Genomic DNA, 11168 nt, shown 5'->3' on the forward strand with positions numbered 1-11168 from the left:
TTAGGAGATGAAGAGATGTGCGGAGTGTTACATCTCTTCTGTACTTTGGATGGAGGATGGGGTTGACGGGGTCTCCAGCTGACAGTGTAATGGTGGATCTGAGATAGTGACGTTTCTCCAGTGTATCTGGAGTATAAAAGAGGAGATGCTAGGGGTTGTTTTTGGAAACAAGTTAGCAGTCTCAAGGCAACTAACCCCATTTTAAATACCGCTTAGAACCAGTGGTATTTCTGCATTCTGGAGATGCAGTTTAACACCTTAAAACCTGGCTTAGCTGGCCAGCCCTGAATTCCTCCCTCTAGATAGCTAATTCAATTTAAAAAAACCTTTCCCCCTTGTCCAGACAAGGCCTCAATGGGCTGCTGAAGTGGAAGAATGTCCCTGTGTAGATTGGTGGTTCCTCTGCGGGAGGCAGAGCTGTGTTTGTAGTAGAGCAGGTGAGTTCTGTGTCCCATGCTGGAGGTGGGAAGAGGCAAGGAGATATCACTGTAGGGTAGTTGGAGGTAAGTGGGTACTTGGATAGGAAGAGCCTGTAAACTGTGAACCAGGTCAGACTTAAGGCTTTCTCTAGTGCCTTTATTCTGAATCTCCAGACTTCTGAACGATTTTTTTAACATTTAACTGCAGAGCAATTATTGGGAGTGTACTCTTCTGGTTGGCTTCATCGTTAAGGCTGTATTTTTGCCACAAGGTCTGGGAAGTCTTCATGAGAGGTAAGTGTGGTTCTGTGCAGATGTGTAGTACAAGTCATAACCTAGCCCTGTGCATGGCTGATGGTGTTCATATGCTTTAAACATATTGATGACAGCTATATAATATATTTCTACTGGAAAATATACATAACACTAATTAAAACCTTGTGTGCCATGACTAGTCCATTTTCTTTTAAATGAAAATTATGACTTTTGTATTTTTTTGTCAAGTCAAAGAAATGCCTTTTCCATTTTTGCCTTGCTAGGCAATCAGCCTTAATTATCATGCATAAAGAAGGCCTGGAATGTGTAAATATATTGGGGGAGAGGAAGTTTGGCTTGTGGTTTTTTTTTTAATCTTTTAACTTTTAAGTGAGATGTATTTAAGTCTGCAGGGCCTGATGAAATTCATCCTAGGTTACTTAAGGAAGTAGCTAAAGCAGACTCTGAAATGTTAGTGATTATCTCTGAGAACTTAGGGAGTACAGGTGAGGTCCCAGAGGATGGGAGAAGGACTTATGTAGTCCCTGTCTTTAATTTTAAAAAGGGAGACAAAGAGGACCTGGTGAATATAGATCAGTCAGCCTTACGTCGATACCTGGAAAGATACTGGAACAAATTATTAAACAATCAAACAATAAATAGGGTTATAAGGAATAGCCAGTGTTGATTTGTCAAGAACAAATCATGCCAAACCAACCTAACTTCCTTCTCTGACAGGTTACTGGCCTAATGCATAGGGGAGAAGCAGTAGATGTGATAGATCTTGATTTTAATAAGACTTGTGACACAGTCCCATGACATTCTCATAAGCAAACTAGAGAAATGTGGTCTAGCTGAAATTACTATAGTGACTAGTTGAAAAACCATACTCAAAGAATAGTTATCGACAGTTTGCTGCCAAACTGGAGGGATGTATATGGTGGAGTCCCAGAGGGGTCAGTCCTAGGTCTGGTACTATTCAATATTCTCATTAATGACTTGGACAATGGAGTGGAGAGGATGTTTATAAAATTTGCAGATGACACTGAGCTGGGAGGGGTTGCTAGCCCTTTGGAGGACAGGACTGGAATTCAAAATCACCTTGACAAATTGGAGAATTGGTCTGAAACCAAGAAGATGAAATTCAATAAAGACAAGTGCAAAATAGTACGGAAATAAAAATCAAATGCACAAGCACAAAATGAGGAATAATTGGTTAGGCAGTAGTACTTCTGGAAAAGATCTGGGGGTTAGAGTGGATCACAAACTGAATGTGAGTCAACAGTGTGATGCTAACAATATAAAAAGGCTAATATTCTGGGGTGTATTAACAGGAGTGTCATATGTAAGACACAGGCAGTAATTGTCCAGTTCTACTTGTAATTGGTAAGGACTCAGCTGGAGTAATGTGTCCAGTTCTGGACACCACACTGTAGGAAGGATGTGAACAAACTGGAGAGACTCCAAAGGAGAGCAACCAAAATGGTAAAAGGGTTAGAAACCCGAGCTCTGAGGAAAGGTTACAAAAACTGGGCATGTTTAGCCTTGAGAAAAAAAAGACAGGGGGGAGGGAGGAGTTGGACCCACCTGATAACCACCTTTAAATCTGTTATGGGCTGTTATAAAGAGGATGGGGATCAATTGTTCTCCATGTCCACTGAAGGTAGGAGAAGAAGTAATGGGCTTAATCTGCAGCTATGGATATTTAGGTTCCATATTAGGAAAATGTGTAGGAATAGTTAAGCACTGGAACAGGCTTCCAAGGAAGGTTGTGGAATCCCTGTCATTGGAGGTTTTTAAGAACAGGACAGACAAATGCCTCTCAGGGATGGTCTAGGTTTACTTAGTTCTTCCTCAGCACAGGGGAGCTGGACTAGATCAGTGGTTCTCAACCAGGGGCCTGGGGTCCCCTGGGGGGCCGTGACCAGGTTTCAGAGGGTCTGCCAAGCAGGGCCAGTGTTCGACTCGCTACATCCCAGGGCAGAAAGCCAAAGCACCGCAGTGCAGGCCTGCAGCCTGGGGCCCTGAGCCCTGCCACCTGGGGCTGAAGCGAAGCCTGAGTAACTTAGTTTTGCTGTGCCCCCTGTGGCATGGGACCCCAGGCAATTGTTCTGCTTGCTATCCCTTAATGCTTGGAGGATTGGTCCTGCTTTGAGCAGGGGGTTGGACTAGATGACCTCCTGGGGTCCCTTCCAACCCTGAGATTCTATGATTGTATGATTCTACGAATGCCGGCCCTGGCTTTTATATGCAGAAAAAGGGTTGTTGTGGCACAGCTGGGCCATGGAGCATTTATAGCATGTTGGCGGGTTCTCATAAAGAAAAAGGTTGAGAGCCCCTGGAGTAGATGACCGCTCGAGGTCCCTTTCAGCCCTGCACTTCTTTGATTCTATGATATTTTAATTACTGTAGTTGGAAAATGCTAGAGGCCAGATCTTCAGCTGGTGTAAGTCTGTGTCTCTCCACTGATGTCAACGGGCCTATTCTGATTTACAGCAGCTAAGGATCTGGCCCAGTACCTAAAAACCTTATTTAAAACATTCTTCCATTATATAATTTGACATTATCTTGAATGAAGAGTAGAAGTGAAAAAGAAATGGGAAATGCCCTTTTTATTTGTTTGTCAGGTGCATCCTGCATCTAGCCATCTGTGATCGGCTTATATCCTGCATGGGGCCCACAAATGTCCTCCTGACTGGGGCACCCTGGTTTCCTGAAGGTGCATGGTGAGAATTTGCCTCACTAGTACACCCCATTTCCTTATTTGCCCTGCTTTGGCCCCACTGGGCGACTGGTTACATCATGCCTTTGTGAGGGAGTGACGGGCACGGGCAAGAATGTTCTTTCATACTGTCAGCACGGAGAAGCCAGCTGTGTGTCCAATTTTTGGACCACATTCAATGCTGATGTCAGTGGAGAGCAATGCAGAGGTTAAGGAGGTGAGAAGGGCTTGGGTTTTTCACTATGTTAACATACACCAGTCCTCATGCTCCAACCCCCTGAGCCTACAAGCTTGTGGGTACATGTCTCAGATGAGAGGTTATTATCCTTAGCCTCCTCCCATATTGAAAGGGGGGAAGGAAATAGCGTGAAGTTCCAACTGCCTTAACCCAGCTTTACTTTAAGCCAGGAGGTTCCAGGGTGGAAGAGGTGTTTCTCTTAAACTGTAGTGATGCTCTGAGCGAGGTCTTACCCTCGTGTGCTGCAGATCCATAGATATGCACAAATACAGGACATTCAGTTGTGGAGTAAGACTCTCCTTGGAGGTTATGTTCCAGCAACCGTGCACTGGGATTTTGTGCAAGGGAGAATGGGAAGTCACAGTCTGGTCAAAACTGGACACTGACTCACTACACTTAGCACATTTTAGTTTTGTGCATAGTGATAAAAAGGCTTTGAAGGGGATATGGGCTGCCATGGAGCAGCACTGCCGTTCTGGAGAGGGAAAGGACCACAATTAGCACTGATGACATTTGAGATTCCATCTGGCTCAGAGCTGCTCCTCCTCAAGAATCTCTGTCCACCCCTTCACATGTGGCAGAGGCTGAGAATGGCAACCAAAAACATTATGTTGCTAAAAAATTTCTGCTTCAAACCCTGGGCCATGTCCACCTGACATGCTCACAACTGGTAGAATGGCCCTGCGAAGGCCATATGTATGGGAACCCAAGTCAATGCACATGCAGACTCTCTCTTGTCCTGTGTTTATTGCTTTTTAGCTAGAGAAACAAAAGTGGGATCCATGTTCTGTGCAGAAAGAAGCAGCGTGGCCCTGCACTGGCTGTGGCTCTCAGCTACATCTGAGATGTTTCATTAGTCTGGACCACTTCTTAAGATCTAGTCTTGGACACTTCTGTCAACAGCCTTCTCATCCCAATCCCTTGCCTTCCCTGCAGCTGCTGCAGCACTTGGCTACTTGAAAAAGCAATATTAGGAGATAAGCTGAAAACCAAATCACTAGAACGATGGGTGGTGAGGCTGTTACATTTCGCTAGTTGTATCTGATCTATTTCCTGTCCTCTGGGGCAGGACATTGCAATCCTTGGTACCAATCTCCCTTCATCGCCTGCGACCCCCACTTCTCTTCTATCTCCAGGTTCCTCTGTAGTTTGCTTCTATCTGCTTGTAGGTTTGCCCTTCCTCCAATTTTGGAGTCATCCACAAATGTGGTCCTGCTTGAAATGTACTCCAAAGAAACGCAGGGTTTTTTTTTCCGTTTAGTCCCTCAAAAGAGTCTCTAGGACACTGAAAGAAACTTGGCCTACAGTACAAGAAACACCACTGCCTGAAGACTGACAGATGGTTCAACACTGCACCTGCCTGAAGTGGCAAGTGGCACAGCCTGAGAACCACTGAACTCAATGATCTAGTTCCCGGTCAAGTTGGAAGCTGTTAAGAGGTACAGTTAAGGCACCTGTTGGGCAAAACCTGGTGGATTTGTCCTTAATCAGGAAGTGTGGGTTTGGGGGGATATCAGAAAGTTCTGTGACATCGCAAGGAAAGAAACCAACTTTCTGTATGGTTTAAGTGTCTACACAAACTGTAGGAACATTCCCTTGGGTGTGGGATAATGTGCAGTGTTTGTGTCATCTAGTTGTCTAAACACTATGGACAAAATTCTGCTCCTGTTAAATGATTGATTCTCTTTAAGTGAATGGACTTGCTCCGAATTTACACTGGTGAAACTGAGAGCAGACTTTTGGTCCCATGTGCCCACCCGCAGCAGAGCTTACTGCTATCCCATGCAGTGGTCACTTCCCCAGAGCAGCATAAGTCACTAAGTTGTCTGTCCAAAGGTGACCTCATTCAGGGCTGGCCTTCTAATTTGCAGGGTGGAAGAGGGGGTGTGGTGGGGGGAAATCATGCCATGTTTGCTTGCTTCTCTTCTGGTCCTGATGCTGGAAGGGGTCAGGGATCTGGCTTGTAATACTCCCGTGGCCCTGCTGGCAGAGACGGAGAGCTAGGTCCAGTGCATGATGAGCCCTCCAAAAAGAGCGGGGTCACAATAGACCATTGCTTGGCTGGCCCTGATCTCTCTGCAAAACAGCAGCGTGTGAGAAGCACCAGGTTCCCCTGCTTTCCAAAACAAGTGCCTGCAGCAGCTCCCAGTGGTCGCTCAGCAGCCTCTGCAGCATTATCTGACACCTCTGTTTTCGTGTTAACCCTTGCAGTGCTCTCCAGCACACCGACTGTTCCCGGGAGGGCCATGCAGCCAGACGCAAGCTCGGCCAGCAGAGACCTAGCTAAGCCCGGCAGAGGTGCCATATATTGCCCTGACGGGTCCATCTTTGAGCCTCTGCAAGCCCCAGTAGCAGGGAAAGGGTTGAGAGCGGCTGGAGGGCTGGGCATTAGGACCCAGCGGGCCCCCCGGCGCAGGCGGGGGGCTGTCACTCAGGGAGCGTGGGGAAAGTGACAGCGGTGGGCAGTTCCAGCTGACACCTCGCGCCGGCGAGGGGGATATTTAATTTGGGCTCGCGCGGGGCGCTCGGCAGTGCGCGGCGGCCGGGCAGCAGCTGGGCAGCGCAGAGCGGAGCGGGCACGTGGGTCCCTGCCCTCCGCAGGGCACAGCAGCCGCAGCCAGGCGGGCAAAGGGAGCCGGGCTGCCAGTGCCCCAGGATCGGGGTCCAGGCAGGGCTCCTCCGCCGGGACCGCCCGCGCAGCCTGCAGACCCCCCCGCCCCAGCCCAGGCGTGGATGCGCTGCCCGCGGCTCCCTCCCCGTGCACGGAGCGAGCGGGCGTTGAAGTGACCGAGGCACCCCGCAGACGGGCGGGGGAATGGGCAGCTCCTCTGCAGCCTGGGCTCGCTGAGGGCTGGGGCTCGCCACGGGCTGTTCGCAGAGCAGGGGGTTCCCTGGCCCCCTGTGCACAGCCCCTTCCGAGAGCTGCTGCTTCATGCGACCCGCGCTGCCCTCACCGGGCAGGGAGCCCCCGAGGACGGCGCCGGGTCCCTAGTGCGCAGCGCGGAGCACCAGCCTGCGTCCTGCCCGGGCCGGGGCAGCGGGGGATTTACAGCCCGGAGCCGGGTGCGGACCTGTTGTGGGTGGGAGAGCGACTCGCTAGGAGGATGAGCCCGGGGAGGACCCTCGGGGGCTAAGTCCAGCTTCCCGCACCCCGGCGCCCCGATCCCGGAGCTGCCCGGCACAAGGCGAACCCAGCCATGGGGCCGAGCTCCGCGCCACTCGGCCAGCGCTGCGTGTCCGCCTGAGGCAGCGGCCTGCTCCGATCGCAGGGCGGGGAAGGGAAAAGTGGGGAGACCCCCCCCAGCCCGAGCTGCAGCTGTTAGTGCGTGTGCAGGACTCTCCCCTCCCCCTCGCTGCCGCCGGCCGGACCCTTTGCCCGGCTCCCCGTCTATAAAGAGGGGTTTATTCTTGGGCTCCAGTCTCACGCCAAACCCTGTCCCAGCGTCTAGACAAGCTGTCGTGGCTCTAAGTCCAGCTGTCACCATGGGGATGGAGCCGGGGCCGCTGTGAATCTTGTGGAGCCAGACAGAGCGGAGGGAGGGAGCGAGCCGCGGAGGGGGAAGACGCCGTGGCCCTTCGGGAGGCTGCTCGGCGGGGCGCAGGGCTGCTCGCCCGGCTGCGGCAGCGGGGAGCCGCCGATGCTGAGTCCCAGCAGCCCCGGGGGAGCTATTTAAAGCGACGGGCCTCGCTGGACTTTGTCTCGGCCTATTTATGACTCCCCTGGACTTGGCAAGGGGCAGCGCGGGGCAGTAGCGAGAGCTCGGAAACCATCCCGGGGCGAGTCCCGGCCGCCGCCCGGGGCCTGCCTGCGCCGGCGGGAGCATGAAGGGGCCGCAGACTCTCCTGCTCTGGGCCGGCTGGCTGCTGCTGCAACGCGGCTCCGGCCAGCCCTACCTCCGCCTCCGGCCCTCCCCGAGCGACAACCTGCCCGTCAAGGACATCCTGGAGCACCCGGACCCCGAGTACGACCCCAAGGAGCAGGACCTGGACGAGCGGACGCTGAGGAAGAAGCTGGGCAGCAGCTTCGACCCCGCCTTCATGTCGGTGGCCGCCCCGGCGCCGGGAAACCTCTCCAGCCCGGCGCCCCCGCCCAGGCTCAGGGGCTCGGCGCCGCTGCCCGGCGAGCTGAAGAAGCTGGAGCTGGGCGAGAGCCCCTCGGGGGCCCGCATGAAGCTGGGCAAGAAGGCCCGGAGGAAGTTCCTGCAGTGGCTGTGGGCCTACACCCACTGCCCTGTGCGCTACACCTGGAAGGACCTGGGCGTCCGCTTCTGGCCGCGCTTCATCAAGGAGGGCAGCTGCTTCGCCGAGAAGTCCTGCTCCTTCCCCGAGGGCATGTACTGCAAGCCGGCCAAGTCGGTGCCCAAGACCTTTCTGCGCTGGTACTGCCAGGGCTGGTCCAGGCAGAAGTACTGCACCTGGATCCCGGTCCAGTACCCGCTGATCTCGGAGTGCAAGTGCTCCTGCTAAGCCGGGCTGGGGAGCCGCTTCCGCCGCGCTGGGCGTGCCCAGTGCCAGGCTCCTGGACAGACTCACCGGGATCCCAACTGCAGCGAGGGGGGCGGTCTCCATTGCCCTGGATCCCAACCCAGTTGCATGGGGATCTCAGAGGAACGGTGCACCAGGAGGCATCATCCAGCCCAGTACCTAGCTGTCTCTCGCAATGCAACTCGTCCCCCTTCCCCTCCATCCCACCGAGACCCTGAGACTGAAAGGACACACACAAAGATGGACACATGCTCACAAGAGGATCTGTTTGTGCGTTTCTCTCCCCTTATTACACCCCTTGCACTGTTTTTGACTTATTTTATTTTAAATGGGAAAAGCAAAACTGAAAGGAACTGCAGTGCAGGCCAGAGGCAAAGCTAAGCACTACAATCAGATGTTTATTTTTATACATATATAGCGTTCTAACAAAACACAACGGGGGGGGGGGCACCCAGCCTTGTAAATATAGAGATTTTTAAAAGAAGGGGAAAATTGCAGCTGTTTATTATTATTTTATTATTAATTATTATTATTATTATTTTAAAGACATAGGACCACATTTTAAATCCATCTCACTAAAATCTGAGTACTTCCCTGCAAAAGGGAAGGGGGAAATTTCCAGTCAAGATGATTCAACAAAAAACCAACACAGAAGCCCTTGAAGATGTTAATTTCTATTTGCTGTATTTTTGTCTTTTTTCAGATGTTTCAACTAATCTGCAAAGCTCTCTACCTTTTTAAAAAGAGTTTACTGGTTAATTACAAAGGAGATTTTTTTTTAAAGTACAAAGTTATGAAAGAGTGGAGTCTGTTTTGTTGGTTTTGGAATACATATAGTAATGTAGAGATGTTAAAAGAAATTTTCTGTGTACAGTTTATTTATTTTTAATGTTTGTGTATAAAAAAAGCTAGAGATTATGCCAGAAAATATTGGAAATGTTTACTTGAATATTCCTTTAAAAACATATCAGTGTAAATATGAACTACGACTGATCAAAACATTTTTAGCAATAAACCCTATCTCTGAAGAAACAATTCTTGATGCACTACAGAGTTCTGGGACAGGAGATTATGGTGCTAGGTTTCTTGGGGCCAGATCCTGAGCTGAATCACTATCGCTCCACTGAAGTCAAGAGACTTGCACCATTTTACAGTGGTTGAGGATCAGGCTCTGTTTTTATTTAAATTCACCTGGTGGGGAGATGGAGAGGGATAAATGGCTGATAAGTGATACAATAATTGAAATGTTTTGGAAAGGGAGCAATTATCTAGTATCTAGTCTAGTATCTGCATGAGTTTTTCTTCTTTCTTCACTGTGCCTTGTCAGGGTCTCTCTCTCTTACTGTGTCACTAGGATTCTGAGTTTCAGATTTCTCAGATTCTCAATGGTGGAGGAAGGGGTAGAGGTTATCGCCTGAGCCATTAAAATGCCTGGCAAAATTCAAAAGCCCATGTGTTAGAGCAAATGTCGTAGCTGTTGCTAGTCATTAGCAGGGGAGGGAAGGAGTGGGGGTTGCTCAGGGCCGATGCCTTGGAGGAATAACCCGAGTGGGGTGGGAACTGGGAATTCTCTCCCCAGTGGAATGTGTCATTTGCTATTGAGTCAGAAGGAGGAGGAACATTCTTGGGGGACTGACCCAGCAGAGGTGCTGAGTGCCTTCAGCTCCCACTGAAGTCACCATTTGGCCCGATCCTCCCAGTGGGTGAGCAGGATGCCCTACTCTCCCTCAGATGGTGCTCAGCTCCTTGTAGGATCATCAGCCTCCAGATGGTGGGCTGCAGGGGGAAGGATGTTGGCATGATCCTGTGAGGTGCTCAAGTGAGTGGAAGTTGAGGGAGCTCAGCACTTTGCAAAGTTGGGCCCTGAGAACCTACTCCTGCTCTTATCAAAGTCAATGGGAGTTCTGCCACTGGGATAGGATCAGGCCCTAACAGGGCTGCCACATTGGAAGAGGGGGGAAAAAGCAAAAGGGGAAAGTTGGTGGCAGGATCTGGATTGCAACTGTGTGCATGGAGTAGTCTGCAGATAGTGATAGTGACAGAGGCATTTTTCCCAGTTGTTTGAAATACTTGCCATCCCAGGACGTAAAGTACATTGCAAAGACCAAAAAAACAAAAAAACTCTTTGGAAAACTCTTGGTCAGTGAGGAGTAAAACTCGCTCCCTAGTGCAGCCATGTCAGTGGTGTGCGGAGATGCCGACAGTGAACTCCAGCAAAGGCAGGGAAAACTCTGATCACCATCCGTCTGAGCAAAGTGCATTAGGATGGTGGGCAAATGGCAGCAGGCCTGAGTCACACTGAAGTCAGTGGAAAGACTCCCAGGAACTTCTGTGGGGTTTGGATCAGGTCCATCAAGCTTTATAGAAACCACCTCCAGCCAGTGCCTGCCTCTTCTGGTGCGGGTAGAGTGCCCGCCGAGCTCCTGCGAGGCCAACGCGACTCGTGGAGGGACTGGATTCAGATTTTAGTAAAACACAGGCCAAACTTGGAATAGGTGCAAACTGCTGCAGAAAGGAACGTGTGTTTCCCAGGGGATAATGATTTTAGCACTTGACATCTTCCAGGAGTTGTGTAAACCGTAATTCACTCATGGGAGGGGAAACAGGTTGGCCTTCCCCAGCCTCCCCCCGCCCCCGATACCCAGTCTCTTTCAAGGGGACAGAAAAATAACACTTCTAGTGCAACTTGCAAAACATAAGGGGTGTTTGGGAAAAGAATGGGTCAGCTCATCTTGCAAGAAGAATGACATCTGTGGTGTGGACACCAAACATCTGTAGGAGGCCTTTTGCCGGGGGTGGGGGAGGGTATTCTGGGAAAATATTTTGGACATAATCCCAACAGTATCTGGTGTGTTGGGATTTGGTTACAAATGGCCCTTTAACATCTTAGTGTGTTTTGTTCTGCAGTTTCCAGGGATATGCAGAGACCCTGCTTTGTGCTAACCTGGGAAATAAACCATTCCCCAGACTTAGTGGCTGACTTTAGTTGTGGGGGGAGGGGAAAGGGGGTGATTTTGTGTGTGTGTCCTAATTGCAGAGGAAAAAACAG

The 11168-nt window shown here is 50.6% G+C and overlaps 1 protein-coding gene across 1 annotated transcript; it reads left to right on the forward strand.

Moving 5' to 3' along the window:
- Positions 1 to 6112: 6112 nt before the first annotated feature.
- LOC140917896 (noggin-2) lies at positions 6113 to 9043 on the forward strand. Its single transcript, XM_073361419.2, has one exon. It carries the CDS (start codon positions 7457 to 7459, stop codon positions 8099 to 8101), a length of 645 nt encoding a protein of 214 aa, XP_073217520.1. The 5' UTR covers positions 6113 to 7456; the 3' UTR covers positions 8102 to 9043.
- The last annotated feature ends 2125 nt before the right edge of the window (positions 9044 to 11168 follow it).

Source organism: Lepidochelys kempii, chromosome 10 (genome assembly GCF_965140285.1).
Source record: "Lepidochelys kempii isolate rLepKem1 chromosome 10, rLepKem1.hap1, whole genome shotgun sequence".
Taxonomy (NCBI): Eukaryota; Metazoa; Chordata; order Testudines; family Cheloniidae; genus Lepidochelys; species Lepidochelys kempii.